The 23,902-nt window shown below is 41.7% G+C and overlaps 1 protein-coding gene across 2 annotated transcripts in view; it reads right to left on the reverse strand.

Moving 5' to 3' along the window:
• PIP5K1B (phosphatidylinositol-4-phosphate 5-kinase type 1 beta) overlaps window positions 1–23,902 on the reverse strand; it is a 304,219-nt gene that overhangs the window by 96,742 nt on the left and 183,575 nt on the right. For both annotated transcript variants that reach the window (XM_041743955.1, XM_041743956.1), the window contains exon 7: window positions 19,454–19,753. In XM_041743955.1, coding sequence (XP_041599889.1) covers window positions 19,454–19,753 — 300 coding nt within the window. The remainder of the gene's footprint in view (window positions 1–19,453; window positions 19,754–23,902) is intronic.

Genomic DNA, 23,902 nt, shown 5'->3' on the forward strand with positions numbered 1-23,902 from the left:
TTTAGGAGGCCAGGCTCCTACTTTCAGAGTGAAAAGCTTAAAAAAGATAAATTCTTTTCCCACTGTGTGGGAAGCTGACCATGACAGTCAGATTTTGGGTTAGGTAAAGTCAGTATCCATAAAAAAATGTTAAAGAAAAAGATAAATATATAAGCATATATTTTGAGTCAAATTCAAAAACTTCCGTAATGAAAAACTCTGGGAACAGATTCTAATCACGTGCTCTGTAGATCTGCATCAATTAGGAACAAAATAGTTGTTATTCATATCCTCCTGGTTCCTTAATTAAAGGAATCAACTATATCTGCCAAAATCTTAGCACGTGTGAGGCTTGAGAGTGTGCAACATTCTGCAACATGACAGACACCCATCAATCTAGTCTGTCACTTAGGCATGAAAACATGAAAACATTTTCTTCCAGAATGTTTGCCTGACCTGGCTGTTGCTGATGGATTCTTTTTTTTTTTTTTTTTTAATTTATGATAGTCACAGAGATAGAGAGAGAGAGAGAGAGAGGCAGAGACACAGGCAGAGGGAGAAGCAGGCTCCATGCACCGGGAGCCTGATGTGGGATTCGATCCCGGGTCTCCAGGATCGCGCCCTGGGCCAAAGGCAGGCGCCAAACCGCTGCGCCACCCAGGGATCCCTGCTGATGGATTCTGTTGCTGTGTGTTTGCCATGCAAAATGGAGGTCACAATGCAAATACGCGCTTTTCCATTTAGCTCAGGCCACATTTTACTTTCCCACTTTTAAGTATTTTTTTTTTTTTTTAAAGATTTTACTTATTTATTCATGAGAGACACAGAGACAAAAGGCAGAGGGAGAAGCAGACTCCGTGCGGGGAGCCCGATGTAGGACTTGATCCTGGACCGGGGATCATGACCTGAGTCAAAGGTCGATGCTCAACCACTGAGCCACGCAGGTCCCCTACTTCCTCACTTGTAAAAAGAAGAAAGCAGGAATGATTCACAGACACATGTAAGATTGACAGCAAGGTGGCATGCCCCAATTGTATTGTAGCATTTATTGTCAAAGCCAGATTTCTTTTTCCCCCTTCCCTCTCAAGGATGATTTTAAGACAGTAATAATACTGGAAGATAGTTTAAGAAAAAAAAGGCAACGTTGGAGCATCTGGTACGTTATCCTGAGGACATGATCAAAACTATTCTTGAGAAAAGAATCTTCTTCAATTTTTTTTTTTAAGTTTTTGTTTGTTTATTTGAGAGAGAGAGCGAGCGAGCAAGAGTGAGCACAAGCAGGGGAGGGGGTGGTGGTGTGGAGGGAGGGGCCAAGGGAGAGGGAGAAGCAGACTCCCAGCTGAGCAGGGAGCCCGACATAAGGCTCCATTCCAGGACCTAGGGATCATGGCCCGAGCCAAAGACAGACCCTTAACCTTCTGAGCCAGCCAGGCACCTTGTTTTTGTTTTGTTTTGTTTTTCCCGCTAGGTTCTTTTGGCTGGTGATATGTTGGGAATGCTCTTATTCACATGGTTTCTATACACCTGGTGACCCAATGTGGGAAATATCCTAACTCAGTATGACAGGCAGTGCTGTCCTCTCTCATGGTCACAGGTCACCAAGAGTGCCTGGTCCCCCTCCCCTCTTCCTTCTCTTCCACCCTCTGTGTCATACATTCACTGCACCTGGTTTTCTGCCCCGAGGAACAGGAGCAGCTGTGCGGTGGCTGAGGCTCTGCGCTCTGGGGCCAGGTGGTCTGGTTTGACACCTATGTATCCCTGGGTAAAGTACAGAGCTGTTCTGGACCTTGTTCTCTCATCTGTAAACCAGAGCTAATGGGAACTCTGACCCTGCAGGGTTATCATGCAGACTGTGTTAATCCACATCAAGTCTTAGCATTCAATAAATGCTGCCTACTACTGTTACTGTCACTCCGTCACCTGTAGACTCATCCCTGCTGAATGCACCCCCTGGAATCCCCGCTGCCTTCAGCCCTTGTTCCCTGTCTTCCTATTTGTCTTTCCCTGCCTTTCCTTTGGTGAACATCTTTGCTCTCTCTCAACATTTTCCCCTCCCTACTTTTCAGCAATGACATTCCTTTATTCTTTTTGTGGGAGGAAACAACTGAGCATCTGGTCTGTCCCAGGCACCATGGAAGTTGCTAGAATTTCAGGGGCAAGTAGAATAGACAATATCATCCTCAAAATTATACAAGCCTCAACTACAGATTGGAATAAGGCTCAGAAGCAGAAAGTCAGGGTGCTGTGCAGAAACTTCACACAAGAGGTACCTATTTTTGACAGAGAAGTATTTCTATAGTCTGGATAAAAGATAGCACTTAGAGGCTTCATACAAATTTTAGTATTATTTGTTCCAGTTTGTGACCTGCATAGCAAAATCCATCTTGAAAAAGAAGAACAAAGCTGGAAGTATCATAATTCCAGATTTCAAGATATACTACAAAGGTATAGTAATCAAAACAGGATGGTACTGGCATGAAAATAGATAGATCAATGGATACAACAGAGCCCAGTATAAACCCACCCTTATGTGGTCAATTCATCTATGACAAGGGAAACAAGAATTTACAATGGGGGAAAAGACAGTCTCTTCAATAAACTCAAAATGTATCAAAGACCTAGACATGAGACTGGAAACCATAAAAATCCTAAAGAAAGCACAGGTAGTAATCTCTCTAACATCTTCCACATCAACATTTTTCTAGGTATGTCTCCTAAGGCAAGAGGAGCAAAAGCAAGATTCAACTACTGGGACTGCATCAAAATAAAAAGCTTTTGGGGATGCCTGGGTGGCTCAGTGGTTGAGCCTCTGTTTTCAGCTTGGGTCATGGTCCTGGGATCCAGTCATGTATTGGGGTCTCTGTAGCCTGCTTCTCCCTCTACCTATGTCTCTGCCTCTCTCTCTCTGTGTCTCTCATGAATAAATAAGTAAGATCCTAAAAAAATAAAAATAAAAACTTTTGGACAGCAAGGGAAACCATCAACAAAACAAAGAAGCAACCTACTGAATGGGAGAAGATGTTTACAAGTGACATATCCACTAAGGGGTTAGTATCCAAAATATAGGAACTTTTACCACACCAAAAAAACACAAAATTCTAACCAAAAAAAGTGGCCAGAGAACCTGAATAGACCATTTTCCAGAGAAGATATACAATCAACAGACACATGAAAATATGCTCATCATCAGGGAAATGCAAATCAAAACCACAATGAGGTATCATCTCACACCTGTCAGAATGGCTACAGCAAAAAAGACAAGAAATAACAAGTATTTGGGGAGGATGTGGAGAAAAGCAAACCCTCTTGCATTGTTGGTGGGAATGTAAACTGGTGTAGCCACTGAGGACAAAAGTTCCTCAAATAGAAATACCTTATGATCCAATAATTCCACTACTGGGTATTTACCAAAAGGAAATGAAAACACTAATTTAAAGAGATATATGGATTCGTATGTTTATTGCAGCATTATTTGTAATAGCCAAGATGTGGAAGCAACTCAAGTGTCCATCAAGAGATGAAGGGATAAGAAAGAGGCATACACATACATACCAAGTAGAATATTATGCAGCCATAATAAAGGATGAGATCATGCCATTTGCAAAAACACAGATGGACCTAGCAAGTATTATGCTAAAATGAATTAAATCAGAGAAAGATACCATATGGTCTCATTCATATGTGGAATCTAAAAAAAAAAAAAAAGAATAAACAAACAAAAGAGAACTAATGGCTGCTGAAGGGCTGAGGGGATGGGCAAAATGGGTGACAGGGAATGGGAGATAGAGGCTCCTAGTTAAGAGAATGACCAAGTCATGGGGATAAAAGGCACAGCATAGGGAAGAGAGTCAACGGTTTGTGATAGTGCTGCATGGGGACACATGGTAGCTCTGCTTGTGGTGAACATGACAGGATGTTTAAACTCATCTAATCACTAGGTTGTACACCTGAAACTAATTTAACATTGTGTGCCAACTATACTCAAATAAAAATATTTATAAAAAGAGAGATGATACTTGAACGTGGATGGCAGTGGGAGGGAGAAGTGGAAAAAAAACATGTGAGCATCCTTTAGTGAGTAGATTCCAGCTATTATCTCTCTACAGACTGTTCCTAAAATTTTTTCTTTAGGCTGAACTCATTCCTCAGCTCCAGCCCCGTTGTACTTCCAATGGGCTTCTGAACATTCCTAAATTCTATGCAACTGTCATGCTGTAACCCTAAACATTTATTTTCCTCCAAAGCAGTTCTTTTCCCTTTTTTTTTAAAAGATTGTAATTATTTATTCATGAGAGGCATAGAGAGAGAGAGAGAGAGAGAGAGAGAGAGAGAGAGAGGCAGAGATGCAGGGAGAGGGAGAAGCAGGCTCCATGCAGGGAGCCCGATGTTGGACTCGATCCTGGGTCTCCAGGGTCACGCCCTGGGCCGAAGGCAGGCGCTAAACCGCAGAGCCACCCGGGCTGCCCCTTTTCCCTTTTTTAAAATGCGAAATCAGTCTGATGTGGATTTCAGACTTCCTGACTCCTTTTCCTTCTATTAAGCTGCTTAATCCTGCAGCTTCTATAATTGGAACATTCTTTCGTGCTAATGCTTTAATTTCCACTTCTCTTTTTCCCACCTTCCCATATATTCTGGATTCCCTTGCTTGACCAGTTTACGTCACGCCCCTAGCTCAAAGCCTTCAGCCTCTCAGCACCGCTCAGGTGACACTGAGCAAAGGTCTTTGCTACTGTGGCTTCAGACAAGATCTGCCGGTTACTTAACATCTGTCTAAAGACACCTTCCAGGCTGTATATCCCTTAGTTACCTGTAAATGTGTCCCAAAAGTAACTGTCTTTTAAAATCTTTTTAGTTTTTCAAAGCTTATCTCAACTCTTCATGAAAACTATACTCATGATCTGCATAAAACATTGAAAATACATCTCCCCTCTGAAAATTGAGGCACAGGATCAGCGTCCCTCTAAGGAGTAGGACTGGGTTGTGTCTGTATTTTTCCTATCATACACACCAGAATGTTCTGTGTACCAAAGGCTTGTTACGCTTTGTGTTCCCTGCTGTGCACTCTGATCATAGCAGAAATGTGCATTTTTTTATATTGCTGTCCATGTGCGCAAGCAAATGAAAACCAAAATATTCAGCAGCAAAGAATGTAGAGTGCTACATCTTCTATCTCAAATATAAGAACTCAATGCTGCATTTCAAGATCATAATGCTTATGAAAAATCTTCAGCACTCAAAGAATTTACTGTGATTACATGCTCTGTATCATCAGAAGAATAAAGATAATAGTGTTTTCAAGCCTACCCACACCAGAGGTATTTATAAAAACCATGTCAAGGGCAAAAAATCAAGCTGTTCTTTACAGAGACTTTTTATTTACTGATTAGTAGGCACACAACTAAATGGTAGATACAGGGTAAGCTTATTTTGCTATAAACTAGGTTGAACTTAGAGTCTAGTGAGAATGTAACTTTCTTTAGGATGCCTTTGCAAAGAGAGGGTGTCAAAGGTGAGGTCACCTTCAAGGACTATTAAGTCATCTAAGAGCACTTGGCGTTGGCTCTAAGATGGATGCTCTGTTCTGAAACATAGCTCAGGGCCTGCTTAGCTTTCCTGCCTCTGTCTCTCCACATTTCCAATCTGTAAGGGATGTGAAGTTAAGCTGGTATGAGATTGAGAAAGGATAATACTGGATAAGTCCAAAAGACCTTCTGAAAAACAGCCACATTTAAAAATTGGCACCCAGCACCAAAAGATATTAAGGGTGGCAAAGACAATGCAACTCGGGATGCCTGGGTGGCTCAGTGGTTGAGCATCTGCCGTTGGCTCAGGTCATAATCTCAGGGTCATGGGATTGAGCCCCACACTGGGCTCCCCACGGGGACCCTGCTTCTCCCTCTGCCTGTGTCTCTGCCTCTCTCTGTGTCTCTCATGAATAGATAAATCTTAAAAAAAAAAATCCCTGAGTTTTTTCTGCTGGCCTATAGTGTAGTCCTTGAGTGATAAAATGACAGGCAAAAACAGTTGTGTTAATTCAACAATAAAAGACAATTCAATCCTGATGCCTTTATGCAGGGAGACATTCCTGGACACATGGGTAAAATGAATCCAAGGGTCTGTCTCTCCACCCAAAGTAGGCTCCTTAGAGTATATATAGCTCCTGAATTACCTGTATGTACAAGTCAGTTAAAGCTGAATACTGCCTTTTAAATTTAATTTAATTTCCTCAATAAAGCTCAGAGTGTTCCTTGCTAACATAATAAAAAGAAAAAATAGACTGTGACAAGCCATACAATTTTGGCTGGTAAAGCAGACGGAAATAAATATTCAATTCTTAGCCTGGTTATGGCAATAATGTGTTTTTCACTGTGTCTAATGCAGTGATTTAGAATGCTGGACTGTGCTGGATTAACCTGTGCCACCACTTTTTGTGCTCACTCAAAAAGTTTGCAGTAATCAAAGTGTATCTTATAGGCATTAGAAATAGCCATCTACTACTTCAACAGATTATATGTGACTATACATATGTAATTATATATATATGTACAGTCGTATATATATACACACATCAACTTCTATATTGGGGGAGTTTTGGATTTTTTCTTATACTTTTTTTTAAATAAATATTTTATTTATTTGAGGGGGGGGGGAGAGAGAGAGAGAGAGAGAGAGCACAAGCAGGGGAAGTAGCAGAGGGAGAGGGAAGAAGCAGGCTCCCTGCCTAGCAGGGAGCCTGATGTATGGCTCGATCCCAGGACCCCGAGATCATGACCTGAGCTGAAGGCAGATGCTTAAACCATTGAGCCACCCAGGCGCCCCACTTTATAGATAACTTTGTTTCTACCAATAAAGATTTCTTAATAAATGATTTTGTAAGCACATTTAAAAGTAATGTATTCAGGTGCCTGGGTGGCTCAGTCAGTTAAGCGTCTGCTCGTTAACTAAGTTAACGAGCCCGGGGCAAGTGTATCTTGTCTCCATGTGTCACCAAGTGATGGAAACTCTAGCATCTCCAATAGGGTTTACCCAAAAACATGGAGTAGTAAAAGAGAGCCAGTTTACACCAGACAGACATGACAGAGAGTTCAGCTTTGAGTAAGAATATTTAAATTGAGAGGTGACTAAACTAGAAAAGATGGGAATATTTTTAATTTATAAGCCAATATTTGGGGAGGTGGAATCTAGTGAACAAGATTAGTAGAAAATTAAGAAGCTCTATTTTCCCCACACATCTGAATGTAGACAAGGGAATCTGCTACCTTGAATCATGGCTTTTGCTGTTCCTTGAAAATTAGGTTCTTGCTATTTTCTCCCCCTGAAATTTCTCATAATCTAGAAAGAAGATGGGTAGTTCTTTCAGAAAGAGGACTAAGGATGTCTAATCTCCACCTCCCAAGGACGCACATTGTCTGAAGCCAGATTAGCAGGTGCTTGAGAGCTCAGCCAGTGTGGTGCTGGCACCCAGCACTATGTGTTTTTGGAACAGCTGGAGCTGGCTGAAGGTAGACAAAGGGGCAGTTTATGAATGAGGTTTTCTTGTGGAGAAATGAAGCGAGGAAGTTAACAAGACATGGACTCTAGGCAGGCTCACATTCAGGTCGGACAAGGATATTTTACATAAAAATCAGGTTTTCACTTCCCTGCATCACTAAGAGCTATGGACAACTGACACATCCAGTGGACAACTTACCCCTTTTATTTTATTTTATTTTTATTTTTTAATTTTTATTTATTTATGATAGTCACAGAGAGAGAGAGAGAGGCAGAGACACAGGCGGAGGGAGAAGCAGGCTCCATGCACCGGGAGCCCGATGTGGGATTCGATCCCGGGTCTCCAGGATCGCGCCCTGGGCCAAAGGCAGGCGCCAAACCACTGCGCCACCCAGGGATCCCAACTTACCCCTTTTTAAATGCTTTCTCTCTCTCTGTGTGTGTGTGTGTGTGCATGTGTGTGTTTAGAAAAGTGCACAGATGTGTCCCTTTTAAACAAAAAGTTGAAATGTAATACATAAATTCATTAATAACAGATTGTTCTTGGCCATCTTACTCTCCCAGGCTGAAATTTCCCTGGGGTGAACTTGCTACCTCACCATACAGAAGGGCAAAATTTCAAGGGAGAGAAAGTGAGGAGAGAAGAGTTATACTTGCCTGATCAAAGCACTACATTTAAAAATGTCTTTGAAGGAAGAACACTGGTGACATCAAAGGAATATTGACTTGCAGGAGCCCGATAAAGAGTGTTGACTGATACAAGGATGAAGAGCTATTTATGTGAACCAAAGCCTCTCATCTCAGAAGCCAGTGTGTGCTGATCTTTTCGGGAAGAACTAGAACTAGTACGTGGCCCAGGAAGTACCTTGCCTTTCACAGGACGGTCCCGCAGACCCCTTTCCTGCAGCAGCATGGAGACTCAGCACTGGATGTCAAATGAATAAAATAAAGCCCTGTTAAAATCAAACGGGTTTTCCCCTTCAAAAGTGTTTCCAGTTGCCGGAGTTGAAAGCTTCTGGGAGGAAGACAAGATCACGTTTGACAGGTGCACAGCAAGCTGGAAAACCTGCCATAGATTGTTCTGAATAGTTTCCTAAACTTTGTAACATTTTCCCAGAGCCAGGAAACTCTCAAACTCTCAAACTCCTTCAAACTCTGCAACTCAGTTTGTCACCAATATTCCAGAAGTTTCTTTCTCTCTCTCTTTTTAAAGATTTTATTTATTCATGAGAGACATAGAGAGGCAGAGACACAGGCAGAGGGAGAAGCAGGGGGGAGAAGCAGGCTCCCTGCGGGGAGCCCGATGTGGGACTTGATCCCAGGACCCCAGGATCATGACCTGAGCCAAAGGCAGACGCTCAGCCACCGAGCCACCCAGGTACCCTAGAAGTTTCTCCTAGGCTATAGAGCCTCAACTCCCTTTCATAAGCTACTAGGGTTTGCTGTCCTGTCTCCTTTGGTTTGGGTGTTGACAAGACTGCTCTATTTCACAGGATCATCCATGTGACTGACACACCGGCATCTACAACTGGATCCCCACTGGCCAAACTCAGCCTTTCCAGAGCCATCTTCAAAGGCAGAGCTGCCACCATCATACCCTCCTGAGGCCACTTCCCCTTCCTGCTGCAGCTCTCTTCTCTGGTTTCCCAGGACTCCCAGTGGGGAGGAGATAGCCCTTAGGGGACACTTCCTTCTTTCTCCTGCCTCCCCTCAGATATTTTGTAAATCCTTCTGCTTGGGAACCTCCACAGATCTTACCTCTAGATTTCTGGTCAACCACAAAATCAAAGGCAGGTTGGTTCTTTTCACACGGAAGCAGAAAACCCTAATACATCAGACATAGCATCATTCCATTTCATAAGCTCAAGGACTTCAGCTTCCATTAAGTTCAACTGTTGTACATTACTATGTGTGACAAGCTACTTAAAAATGAAAGCTGGTTAGACACAGAACAACCACCACCACACCTCAGGGAATACTTGAGTTGTCTAACTTTAGGTGATCTTTTAGGAGGAAAAGGAAGAGGAGTTTGCTCAGGGCCAAGGAAGACATTTTCAGCCATCCACTTCCATTCTCTTTGTAGAAATTTTCACAATGTTCCATTTGGTTTGAAGTGAGGGTTAAAACAAATGCTGGTTTGATAATCCTGTCACCTCTGTGGTTGATGAGAATTCTTGAAAGCCGCTCACATAGGAGCCAAGAGCACATCTCGGGCCTCATCACCCTCCCACAACATGTGAAAAACAATCTTTGAAAAACAGTCAACTCCACCATGACCATCACATTTCTCAGAACATAGTTTTGCTTTTAAGTTGATAGTATTTCACACGTACGCCAGTTGGTAACAGTTGGGAAGTGTTAATGGGCTTGTTTACACTTTTCATTAAACTTTTAAAATTAAGTGTTTGAGTTACTGATTTTATTTTGTGTTCCTCAGTCATTGGTACTGTTTTCTTCTCTCTTGCCTCATCCAAATCCAGTTCTCTACTTTGATAGAATCCTTTCTCCTATAGTACCTTCTCTACCAGCTCCTAGTCAGAGTGGGAAAACCAGTCACTGGGCACTTTCAGCCCATTTTGTTTGAATCCATATTGGTACTTAATGTTTTCATTCCAGCAGATGTTTTTTATCTAGACTACAGAGAACACACTGGTAGGGGAGCCTGCATTTGTAGTCAGAGACACCTGACCCAACATGTGAGCTCTGGGGACCTGGGAGTTGTCACCTGTCCCGAGTCTCTGCTTCTTTATCTTGGAAAGGAAATCATGCCACTCACATCACAGGGCCATTCTGAGGATTGATGAATGCCCACCTGTAATGTCAAGCACTGTTCTGGCTCAGAGCAAGTCCACAATAAATGTCAACTGAACCAACATACAGACACAATGAACCTTGAGAATGTGTCTTTACTGTCCAGGAAATCACGTGATAAGTATCCTACTGTGGGGATCCCTGGGTGGCGCAGTGTTTTGGCGCCTGCCTTTGGCCCAGGGCGCGATCCTGGAGACCCGGGATCGAATCCCACGTCAGGCTCCCGGTGCATGGAGCCTGCTTCTCCCTCTGCCTGTGTCTCTGCCTCTCTCTCTCTCTCTCTCTCTCTCTGTGACTATCATAAATAAAAAAAAAAAAAAAAAAAAAGTATCCTACTGTGTATGTCTAGTTTGTGATTATATATTATGTATGAAGTGTTCTAAATGCTAAGCTACTTTGGTATTTACAGGTTCTATCTAAGATGGAACCCTGCCTCCACCAGAAACTGGAAAGTCTGGTTTTGCAAAGTACTGAGAGTTACTTGTCTGGCTCAACTTGAAGTATCCCCGAGTTGGTAGAAGGTCAAGAACACAGAAAAATATTTTGACTTCTGTAGCCTCCTTGAAACTCTCTTGTCCTGACACATTGTCCCTTCTCTTCCTGCTTGCCATCACCCACCTGCACCAGTGCTGAACGGCAGCCACCAGCAAGTGCCTAGACAAACGTCAGCCCCCTTGCAGGATTGATGAACAGCTGAGTCACAGGCTTAAACAGGGACACCAGGCACCACTACACTGTTATTTCTAGAACTTTCCCTAAAGACTAACGTTGACCTAAGTGCTACAGTTCCTATTCTCCTGGGGAGTGGATTTTAGTAGGCTCACAAGGTTAAATGTTAACCACATACCTGAGTAATTACAAAATAATTTAGAAATATCAATGGCTATAATGTAGACTTAGATGAAGTCCTATGAGCATTGAAAGTCTCCTAGAAAGGCTTAGGACTAGAAACACATGGCCAAGTCCTGTACCTTAGGCCTCTCCTTCAGAACCCCTATCGATTGCATTAAGTCCTATGAACACATGATCAGTCATTCGACTTAACTCTTAAGTTTTTCTGTTTCATTTGTCACCGAAATCCTATATTTCCCCCAAATCCTTCCCTATTGGGTATATCTTTTGCTTCACTGGAACATATACTCAAGTCATTTTTATTTTTTATTTTTTAAAGATTTTATTTATTTATTCATGATAGACATAGAGAGAGAGAGAGGCAGAGACATAGGCAGAGAGAGAAGCAGCTCCATGCCGGGAGCCCGACGCGGGACTCGATCCCGGGACTCCAGAATCACGCCCTGGGCCAAGGGCAGGCGCTAAACCGCTGAGCCACCCAGGGATCCCCTCAAGTCATTTTTAAACAAGAGACTTAAATACACATCTGTCAGAAGAGCTAAAACAAAAAATTCCAATGACAGCAAAAGCCAGTGAGGATGAAAAGAAATTAGATCACTCAACCTGCTGTTGGTGGGAATGTAAAGTTGTACAGCCACTCTGGAAAAGAGTATGGCAGCTCCTTACGAGACCGAATTTCTACCAAAGAAATGCATTATGCTTATATAAAAACTTGCAGGCAAATGTTCATAGCCTTATTTGTAACAGTCAAACACTAGAGAAAAGCCACATGTTTTCCAGCAGATGAACAGTTCAACAGTGGCATATCTGTACCACGAGATCTCATGCAGCAATAATAAGGGGCAAGTACTGATGTGTTCATTCACTTGGATGGACCGCAAGTGCATCATGCAGAGTGAAGAAAGCCAATCTCAGAACAAAGCCTGTCTCACTTCATTTATATGGCATTCGTTTTTTAAAAAAAGATTTTATTTATTTATTCATGAGAGACACACAGAGAGAGGCAGAGACATAGGCAGAGGGAATAGCAGGCTCCTTTTGTGGAATCTTATGTGGGACTCAATCCTAGGACTCTGCGATCACGACCTAGCTCAACCACTGAGCCACCCAGATGCCCCTATATGGCATTCTTGACATGACAAAATTAAAGAGAAAGAATGCAGATTGGTGATTGCGAGGCTTTGGGGAAGAGCTGGGAGGGGGCAGGTGGCTCTGGTTATATATAAAAGAGTAGCATGAGGGATCTTTGTGAAGCAAACTGCTCCATACTTGATGGTGGTAGTGAAGTCAATCTCTATACGTAAAGAACTGCATAAAACCACAGACATGTATGCCCACGCAGAGACACAAATGAGTGCGTATGAAATTGGCAAAATCTGGAAAAGGTCAGCGGACAGTAACAATGTCAGTCTCCTGATTTTGATATTATGCTGAGGTCATACAAGATGTAACCACTGTGGACACTTGGTGAAGATAAAAGATCTCTCTGTATTATTTTTACCAACTACATGTGAATGTCTAATTATCTCAAAATAAGAACTTTTGTCAAAGAGGATTTCTAAGTAGACAACTTTTTCAAAGTCCTTGAGAACGTGATAATGTCTTTTTCAAACAAGGAAATCTACTTGGTTAGGCAGAGACATCTATGTCCAAAATTATTTCTCTCAGACTAGAGTGTGGAAGGGACCATTCTACTATTTCCCAGGAACCTTTATGATTCTTTCCAGCTCAAACAATCTTTGATTCTAGGAGCTGGTTTTATTTATGTGTTTGCCGACTTTGACTTTGCTGTTTATATTGCCATGGTATCAAAATAATAGTAAGCATACAGAGTGCAAGTCGTAATCTGAAACAATGGAGCAAATGAAATATACCATGGGATTAGAGTGTTTGTAAAACAATTTGAAAGACAGTGAGTTTATCTATGCCTTTTTTGGGTAAGTAATCTTTCTCTCTCTCTCTCTCTCTTTTTTAAGATTTACTGTATTTTTAGAGAGAGTGCACACACACAAGTGAGGGGAGGGGCAGAAGGAGAGGAGAGAGTGAATTCCAAGCAGACTCCCTGTTGAGTGTGTAGCCCTACATGAGGCTTGATCCCAGGACCCTGAGATTATGACCTGAGCTGAAACCAAGAGTTGGAGGCTTAACAGACTGTGTCACCCAGGTGCCCCAGCAAGTAATCTTTCAAGGTAAAGATACAGAGATGTGGAGTCGATATTCCTGCACTTAACAGAAATGCGATCTGAAGCACTGTTTCCTCTTTAATGGTAACTGGGAATGATCACTTATATGCAACCAGTATAAAAAAGAAAGAATACAACTGTCTCAACTAAGTGCAAGAAATTAATGTGGAACAAAATTATAGCTGAGGGGTAAGCAGTAGCCAGAATGCTAAATTAAGTAGTACAGAAAATCATCTACTTGGTGCCCCATACAAGCATGCCCAGAGCTGAGAAGAATCTGATCTACACGTTTAGAGCTTGCTGTACATAGTCAGAAAGACCCCACTCTGCACATTAAAAAGTCTCAGTATTCTTACGACTGGTTTCATTAAATTCTGAGAACCTATTAATATTTATGGTGACAGACATTTGTGGAAAAAAGAAAATTCGTTCCACACTATTTAAAAATTAATAACTGCTGTGCAACAAAAAAAGAATGATAATAAATGTAAAATAAGTCATTTGGGTCTTTAATTACCAGGACTGTGCCTGGTAGGACTCCCACTTGAAGGAATAAGAAATATTTGGATTATAAACACAAGTTCTCACTAATCTACTTTACCGCGATGTCATTTCCCCAGAGTTATCAATAAATATTGTAAGATGTAATAATTTATCAAATTAATTAAGTGATTGGGGACCTTTTAAATTTTTCACAGATAAGTTATATCAGAGAAGAAATAATTATAGTAAATTAAAAATGAATATCAAAATAGCTCCTAACCATTCTTCCAAAATTAATGCATAAATTTCAATTCAAAAGTTTTTTTTTTTTACATAATATTGTAATATGTACTGAGTATATACAATAAGCCAGGTACTGTACTCGACAGGGAAGTATAAGGAAGGAGCTTTGGCCTTTGAGATATTTACAGATTTAGCTAGGGAGACAACACAAACGTCGAAAGGAGACACAGATCAGTATTAAGTCAAGTCAAGTCTAATGACTTCTACAGTACTGCTTCTATGGGAAAACAACTGAAAGATAAATATACTTTCATTACACAAATGGCTTAACATGGGGACAATCGGTACTGTTTTTCAAAATAATCCCGAGTGATTCAAAACGGAGATCATCTGCTTTATTATGTTCTCAATGCCAATCTGGCAGGCAAAGGCAGTGAAAGCAGATACTTCCTCCAAAACAGGCAGAACTCAGAAATCAGCTAGATACACAGAAGTTCCCAAGATAGATTTTTTCTTGGAGATACAATCTAAACGTGTCTCTCTTTGTCATCAGATGGTTTATGGTGCTTATTCCTTGGTTCAAATACATATTACAATAAACATTTACTAAGCACCAGGCAATGCAGATACAGTGACAGATGAATGTTGGATTCTCAAATTCAAGGACCCGCATGTGAATAAATAAAAGAGCATGCTAAATCCCACAAAGGAGGTAAAGCCAGGGCGTGTGGGGAGCCACAGCATGATGGTCCCAGAGGGATGTGATGCCGGGTGGTTCCCAGAGGAGCAGGTGAGGGCAAGGTGAAGAAGAGAGGGGAAGAACAGCCCAGCAGAGCAAGCCATGCAGGAAAAGGCCGTAGTCGGGGTGCCTGGGTGGCTCAGCAGTTGAGCATCTGTCTTTGGCTCAGGGCGTGATCCCTGAGTTCTGGGATTGAGTCCTGCATAGGGGTCCCCACAGGGAGCCTGCTTCTCCCTCTGCCTCTGTCTCTGCCTCCCTTCTCTGTGTGTCTCATGAATAAATGAATAAAATCTTAAAAAAAAAAAAAAAGGCCAAAATCTTCATAGGCTGGGCTCAGGAGCTTGGGAAGGCTGGAGAAAGAAGATGCTCTGGACAGAGGCAAGAGAAGGCCGAAAAAGAAGCTGGAGGAGCATCTGGAGAAGGTAGCAGGGGCCACAGCAGGAAAGATCTTAGTGTCCCGAGCTAGGAAGAGTGGGCTTGGTTCACAGGCAGTGGGGAGTCTCACTTAGAGGATCTTAAGGACCTGGCGGTCTTCTGATCAGAGGATCACTTTGGTGGAAGCCTTGGGCATAGGTTGGAAGACAATGATATTAAAGATGAGTAAAGAGATTATTGCAGAATCTCCAGTAATGAATCATCAGGGTCTTAATAAAGGCAGTGGCTGTGCATATGGAGCAGAGCAGAACTCTGATCCGAGGGTTACTTAGGTGGCTGACTGGATGGGGCATGGTAGCTTCCAGAGGATAAAGAATTGCCTCTCAGCTTGTCTGTCACATGGGGATGGTCTGAATAAATCCTCCTTCCTGTTTTTGACAGCAACAAGTAACCGATGAAGTCCTGGCAGGACTCTGATCACGGCTCTTACCCTGGGTCAAGGTCACTTACGGGTGTTAGAAGGCTGCCACGGCAGGCAGAGAGTGAGGCCCAGGGCGCGGAAATGCTTCCAGAAAGGGGACCCTGTTATTTACTTGTTCCCAGACACTGCCAACAGGGAACAGCATCGTGGAGACCGGGGAGAGGCCAGGGTCTGGGTCCCTGCTTTTGGAAAGAGCCTTTGTTTGAATTGTATGGGAAGTAGGCTCAGCAGGTTTGAAAGATAAAGTACGTTCCGTTTTCCAGGAGAGTTGCAAGCGGCTACGCTGCTCTGTGGGGGAGTTGGCCCAGGATGGACCATCCCAGGGGGCAGGCTTCTAGATAGACCAGGGACCAAGCTCAGGCTGGGGAAGTCGGGGAAAGCAGAGCGAGGCTGCCCCAGGGATCCTGGGAGATAATGGCTCACAGATCAGGCCATTTTGGACACAAGAGTCCAGAAGCAGCAGCTCTGTCAGGGACTGAGGGAAGCAGACTGTTGGGAGCTCGGTGGAATGTCCACCAGCCACACTGGGTCAATGAGCCATGCAGCTGTCTTCCTGCCAGGGGACTGGGATCCTGCAGTCTGAGAAGTCAAGCCCCCAAAATGAAAGAAGTGGAATGGGCAAGAAGCAAGAGGTCAGGAGGCTTATCAGAACTGCCTGGGAACAGAAACATGCCTCTACCGCTTTGCCTGCCTGAAGAACTCTTCTTCAAAACCAAGCCATGATGTCACCCACTCTGATGTGCATACAGTCTTAGAATATTATTATTATTTTTTTAAATTTTTATTTATTTATGATAGTCACAGAGAGAGAGAGAGAGAGAGAGAGAGAGAGAGAGAGAGAGAGAGAGAGGCAGAGACACAGGGAGAGGGAGAAGCAGGCTCCATGCACTGGGAGCCCGACGTGGGATTCGATCCCGGTCTCCAGGATCGCGCCCTGGGCCAAAGGCAGGCGCCAAACTGCTGCGCCACCCAGGGATCCCCCAGCCTTAGAATATTATCATGGCACTTGACACACTGTATGACAACTGATTACACACAGAGGTCATTCACCCCATGTTAGCAGACAGAAGGCCCGCAGCACATGTCTGATAAGTGAATGAAAGGATGTATCCTAAAACAGGCCTAGTTCACCTTTCTGTGGCCGGGCTGCTGACAGGGTCAGGCGGTCCCCACTGACTGGTGTGGGTCTAGAGTCTGAGCAGTACCACCTCACTGAGACAGAGGACTGAGAGCCACAAGGGTCCTGATGCTTCGGCACTGGTGCCAGCCCGGGGGTGACCCCACATCCTCCCTGCATCTCGACCTCGGCCTGCACTAAAGCACGGTTCTACAAAGTGAGGGAGACATCAGGCCAAGAGATGCTTCCAGTAAGGCCAACCACATGTCCTGTTCTAGGCATCCAGGGTGCTGGCTCTTTAGAGGATGCTCTGGGGAGAGAGAGTGGATCGCTGCCTGACTGTAGGATGGGGCCCCGCACCTGAGATGAGGTGGATGGGGGTGTAATGAGTTCCAGGGGATACAGGAATTGTGGGGTGGATGGGCATTTTTCCAGGGAGACAGTTCGCAGCTCTCATCAGTTTTGCAAAGAGGCCCATGACTGTGAAACACGAAGAACCACCATTCTGAAAATGTGCCTGAGTTCCTCAAGGCAGCTCTGCTTAGAGAACTAGCTGCTGACTCCAGATCACAAAGGCCTTGGTCATGATCAAGGGATTTGGGCTCCCTCCCACCCCAATGAGGCATTTATGTGCTCCCACACCACCCTGAGAAAAGCCTATTTAAAGATGAATGTTGTGCGTAATTTAAAGAAGTTTCATGGTCTGTATTTGGGTCAAGATCAAATGCAGCGAGTCAGAGGGAGTTAGCTTTAGGACCTCAGTACTGACCTTCCTTAAAAGAAGTCTTCCAAAAAAAAAAGAAAAAAAAGAAAAAATCTCCAGGGTCTCATTCCTGACGAAGAGTACATGTTTGACCTTGTTCCATCAATATGGGACTCAGGAAACACTAATAAACAGACAAATCTGGTGCTATAGCTCTTTTACATTTGACTGCCCCCACCATTTTTTTTTTCTGGCACCAGAGCCTGTGTTTTTAAAAGACAGAAAAAAATAAAAAAATGACTTTCCATATTAAAGATGCAAGCAGCGCGCGTGCGCGCGCGCGCGCGCACACACACACACACACACACACACACACACAAAGAGAAACCAAATCTAAAACTGGACTGGCTTGTACTAAACTCTGGGGAATCAAGAGTCACTTTTCACCCACATCCTGTAAGGGCAGAAAAAAGCACAGGAAAAGGTTTCTACTAAAATGCGTGTGTGTTTTGTTTTTTCTTTTTTAAAGAAAAACATGAATCATTCATATCCACCCAGATATCTGAATAGCACAGCTGGACATTTTTTTTTTGTTTGCTTCGTTCCCACTGTTCTTCCCCTGACTTCTGAAAAGATAATTTTAAAAGAAAAAAAGAATCCTTACAGTGAACCTTTACATTGCAATTGTTAAGAGCACGTACTTTGGACCCAAACAGGTGTGAGCTTTGCCACTGACTTGCTAATAAGTAATGCTGGGCAGGTTCCTTCACCTCTTTAAGAGCCTCATTATCCCCCAATTTAAAATGCGAATATGAACAACACATACTTCAGATGGGTGCTGAGAAAATTAAATGAAATGTACATTAAAAAAAATATATCAGGCTTGCCTGGCATGTGAGATATTAGGAATAGGAGCTGTGAAATAACATCTCTATCAATGCAACAAACCATGCCAATGACACACTTAGTGCATTCTCATGCACACCATAACATGTAGAAAGAAAAGACCCATAAAAAGAACTGTGTTTCGCATCAAGGGTTTGTACCTCCTTCTCATCTACACCAATGCAGGTCAGCTGTCCCAGCCTACTAAGGTCCAGAAAGCCACAGTACGTGCTAAAAGCCACATGCCTCATACTTCCCAGGAACCAGATCCTAACCACCCTGACCAGGTTGGGGCTCAACGTCAGTGAATCTCCACTATGTCCAGCTTAGCTGGGAACTAGATGGTTCTCCCAAGTGCACCTGGGCCACAAAATGCTATTTCTGAGAATTTGTTCATCACATAATCAGCGTTCTTCAGAAGCCATAGAGCTCCATTTTCATCTTTCTCTCCAAGGGAACTTTTATCTACTTTCTGTAAACTCACCGTATTGGAAAAATCTTTCCCAGGTTCTGGGTCTTATTATTTGAATACTAAGAATTGCAGGCTGGGGTTGGAGGGGGGGTGTCTAGGAATTCCTCCTAACTTGGGACAGCCACTCTGGCTAAGTTTGCATATATTATGGCCTTTGCTTTGTCGAGATCCGATCTGATCTCCCAAAATAGTTTAGGCAAATGTACTGCTTGCCTCTTGCTTCTGCTACCACACTGAGTATCTGGGGATTTTCTTATCAATTCTTTCAACTTCTCTCCCTTGGCTGGAATCTTAACTTGTGAAAAGTTTTGTATATGGCTTTTCTAGCTAATGACTGCATTAAACCTAAACCTTTCTTTTCCCTCCACTTTAACCACAGGAGAGGATGAGAAGAAAAAAAACCCTAAATTCTTGTTTCATTTGACCAAAGAAAGCAGACTTAGTTTTTTTAGTAAAATCCACAGGTACCCCAGATAGTTCCCTTATCATCCACCAATTCCTTCAACATTAAGGAAGCTCGGATGGGTTCCGGGACTGTCAACGATGGGATTCCACATGTCCATTCTGGACATTCCTTCTCGAGGTTACAATATCACAGATGCCTTTCCAAAGGCAATGACAGTAATGCCATTTCCTTACCCGGCAGTCTCTCTGAAGTGTTTTCATGAGCGCGTTGTATGTTTCTGTGTCAAAGTATAACCCTTCGTGCATGTCTTGCAGGAAATCTAAGTCCTTAAACGTGGGGTTGGATTTTTCTCTCTCCTTTCGGGATGCTCTTCGCTTATAAGTGGAGCCTTTCAGGTCATAAGTGAAGTGCATTCTCATGGAGCGCGGTAAGACATTGTTCATTACCACAATCCTGATATTAATGCCCCCTGATTGCATGCAATACAGTCCGTAAAATTTTGGCAAAAGGGTCCTTGGATTCTGGTTTAAATTCTAAAAAAGAGAAAAAGGAAACAAACCTGTTAATTCTCCTATTTTCACAAAATAGTAGTGTTAAATATGTGTTTTCATCTAATATGATAATTAAAAATGAAATGTGATTATCTTTATTCATGGCCATTACTAAAGTATCACTCTTTTGGATCTGGTTCTTAAGTTGGCTCATTGGAATAGCACTTTCATCGTTCTAAACCCACAGCACTAAAAGTTGCTGAACTGAAAACAGAGAGTCCCAAGTAAGATTCAACTAACCAGGCAAAGAATTGATTAGTGCCATGTGAGACTCTGATCTAAGGGGACTGCAAAGAAAATTAACTGCTGGGGTGAAAGAGATGAGCATTTAAAATTTTTATAGCCTCTGAAAAAGTGTCTTCCAAAATGGGCAGACCAATTTACAATCACACTTTGTAAGATTATGTATTTCTTGTCACCCTTCATCCGTGATGTGTAGTATCAGGCTTTAAGATCTTTGTTAGCATGACTGGTTTAAAAAAAAAAAAAGGAAACTCATTTTTTAAAAAATCGGAGTACCACTGATTATTAGAGAAATGTCACATTTTGCATGTATTTTTAGCCATTTCAGAGATAATTCTGTGTTATTATCCTCTGTGTTAATATCCTCTTAAAGAAAAACCCTTGTTTTTCTGTAGGCTTTTGTTATTGTTGGAATTCTCGATATCCTCTGGATATTTGTCATTTTCCTATTCTCTGTGGGGTATTTTTTTTTTTTTTCAGTATGTTGTCCTTTTGAATATACAAATAAAAAAATACATGCCTATCTTTGTTTCACTTTAAAGCAGGAGAGAAGTTAAAAAGTTTGCTGGAGGTAAGTAAGTCTTTAACATTATGAAAAGTTTCTCTACTTTCCACTATCCTCCCAATTTCTGGCTTTTACTACTGTTCCCACTTTTTATCATTCTAGAAGTATTCTATCGGCTTACATTAATTTTGTGACTGGTGTTTTTTCTGTTATACAGATGTTTTTGCCTTTTGATGTAGTCACATTTATGTCCTTTCTGTGCTTTTTGCTTCCTGTTTAGCAAAGCTTCCTATATCCCCAAGGTTATCAATTTCTTCCATTTTTCTTCAAAGTTTTTAACAGTTTTGGTCATTACTTCATATGGAATTATTTTTTGTGTGTGAAAGATCTGAAATACGGTATTGTCTGAATTCACTTATTTGTCTAGCACTGTACTAATTCTTTAATATATTAATATCTTTGTTTTTTAAAATGATTTTATTTATTCATGAGAGACACACAGAGAGAGGCAGAGACACAAGCAGAGGGAGAAACAGGCTCCATGTGGGGAGCCCGATGAGGGACTCCATCCTAGGACCCCAGGATCACGACCTGAGCTGAAGGCAGATGCTCATCCACTGAGCCACCCAGGGGCCTCTATATTAATATTTTAAATATTAGTATACGTTTATAGATTTTTGGTATATGTTACAGCAGGCTCACCATTTTAATTCTTTATCAAAAATGTTTTGTCTAATTCTACAACTTTTTTTTTTTTTTTAAACGCTCTTAAAATGATACTTGTTTTCACTTTCTTTTGTTTGTTTTGTTTTCACTTTCAAATGAATCCATTCAGGGAAAAATCCTACCATGCATTTATTTTATTTATTTTTTAAACACAGACTTAGTTCACATTAATTTTCTCCTATAAAGTATGTGGTGGCTACAGCAGCCTGGTCCTCTTTACAGACTCTGGTGTGGGTTGTGACAAGATGGTTAGTGAATTCCTGAGAGGGAAATTTGGTGAACAGTCTGTTTCCTGAGGTAAGGGGGAGACAGCTGTAGGTCTTGGGAATGGCGTCCAAAGTGGCCTTGGCAAAGCTGCCCAGGGTGGCAGTGTGGTCCCTGGCCGAGGGGGAGCAGTTGCCAATGCATCAACATAGTCTACAAAAACCTCATCCTTCAGAAATGCCCGCAGGAAAAAGCCAATGATCTCAGATTCCTTCATGGGTAGGGAGAAGAAATAGATCTCCTCCAGGACTTGATCTTCATGTTCTTCAACAGATGGCCCAGCTCGGTGATGGGGATCCACTCCTTGTCCTCGCAGGACCAGTGTCATCTGACATTTAGTATTTTCTTGGAGAAGAAGCCCTAATAGCATTTTGATTATAGTTAGATCAGATTTATGAAACGATTTGGGAGAACTGGCATCTTTATAATACTGAGTTCAGGAACAATGTGTGTCTCATTATTTCAGAACTTATTTTATGTCCTTCAACAACAATTTGTAGTTTCTTTCGTATTGTTCTCATATATTTGTTTTTATAGACTCAAGTATTTTAGAGTTCTTATTACAAAAATTCTCTTGGGGTTATTGCTCACACATTATTGTACTTCCTTTGTTTTTTTTTAAGATTTTATTTATTTAATCATGAGAGACACACAGAGAGAAAGAGGCAGGGACATAGGCAGAGGGAGAAGCAAGCTCCATGCAGGGAGCCTGATGTGGGACTCGATCCCAGGACTCCAGGATTACGCCCTGGGCCGAAGGCAGTGCTAAACCGGTGAGCCACCCGGCCTGCCCTATTGTACTTCCTATAACTTGCATTCCCTAACAGAATGATAGTAAGTCTTCATTCATTTGTATCTTTATTCTTTTAATAATGTTCAGTGTAAGTTATTGTCATCACAAATAGGATCTCATTTTCTCCCTTCTATTCTCCTACTCTAGATGATCTACATAATGGAATACCAGGGATCATGTAGATGCATCTCATATCCTGCAAATCTGCTGGACTGTCATTACCTCTAGAAGCTGTTGGTTAATTTTCTTAAAGTTTTGCTCATTTTTAATTGTATCATTCACAAGAGAAGAGTGTTTTACTTTGCTATTTCTTTTTGTACTCAAAAAGTTATTGGTAGAAATTTTTACAAATACATCAAAAAGGACCACTGATTGAGGGGCATCCTTATCTTTTTCTATTATTTCCAACAAAAGGGCTCTTGTTCTCCATGAGGTATTTTGCAATTCTTGGAGACTCATAAATAAATGCATAATATGTGTGTGTGTTCATGTATTTATTTATGTTAAAACTTCCCTGCCAATTGAAAGAATTTTAAGCAGGAGAAGATGTTGACTTTGAATGCCTTTGTTTCTACTCAACATTTATTTGGATTACCACACCATGTTCATATTTTTTCTTTTTGACTGGATAAATCATATTATTTGTTATACTAGCTTACATGATTGGGATAAACCACTTGTTCAGCTAAGTTTTAAAATTTCATTTAATTTTAATTTCAAATTAATAGCTGCATATAGCTAATGACTACCATATTGGACCATGCAGTTCTAGAACAAGAGACTAATCTATCTAAGCTTAGAACTATACACATTTAAGATTTACTCATTTAGCAGATTAGTAAAGTGCAATGACAGTTTGATGTCAATTTTACATTATTTAAAAATGCGTGTATGAATAGAATACATCAGAAGGGACATACAATGAAATTAGTAATATGTATCTCTGGGCAAAGAATTTTATTTGGCTGCATTTTCCTTTGTTTTCTGGGTGTTCTGTTTTCCCAACCATAAAGTAGACAACATGCTCTAAAAAATATTTCCCAGTTTTATTCAGGATCAAACCTCGTAAATCTGTGCATGCTATCCACTGAGATTTTTATTTAGATTCCTGATCCCTATATTTATATGTGTGACTAATCTCCAGCAGATTTTGGAATTAAATAATATTTTTACAGCTGTGTTTCACATATAGCTTAGACTCAATGAATGCTAAGAATTCATATCATGACTATGTACCGGGTGCATAAGAGCCTGGTAATGCACTGCTTCCTTTATCTTACACCTCATATTCTTTCTTTATTACAACAGCTATTTAAGAAAGGTATTTCTCTGCTTTTAAAGATTGGTCAGACTAAAGCTCAGAGGTTATATTGCTTACTTATGGTCACACAGTTTGCTGATGGCTGAGCTGGGATTTGAATCCAGAACTGTGCGAGTGAAACATGCTCTACTAACAGTCCTACCTTATGTTGTAAAATCTATTCAACAACGGTCATGGTATAGTCCAAATGCAAAACAAAGCTCACCTAAGAGAAAGAAACATGCTGCAGGGTCACTGTAAAAAAGCATAGGGGCAAAAAACTTACGGAAAGTAATTAAA

This window comes from Vulpes lagopus, chromosome 2, assembly GCF_018345385.1.
Source record: "Vulpes lagopus strain Blue_001 chromosome 2, ASM1834538v1, whole genome shotgun sequence".
In the NCBI taxonomy this organism is placed as follows: Eukaryota; Metazoa; Chordata; class Mammalia; order Carnivora; family Canidae; genus Vulpes; species Vulpes lagopus.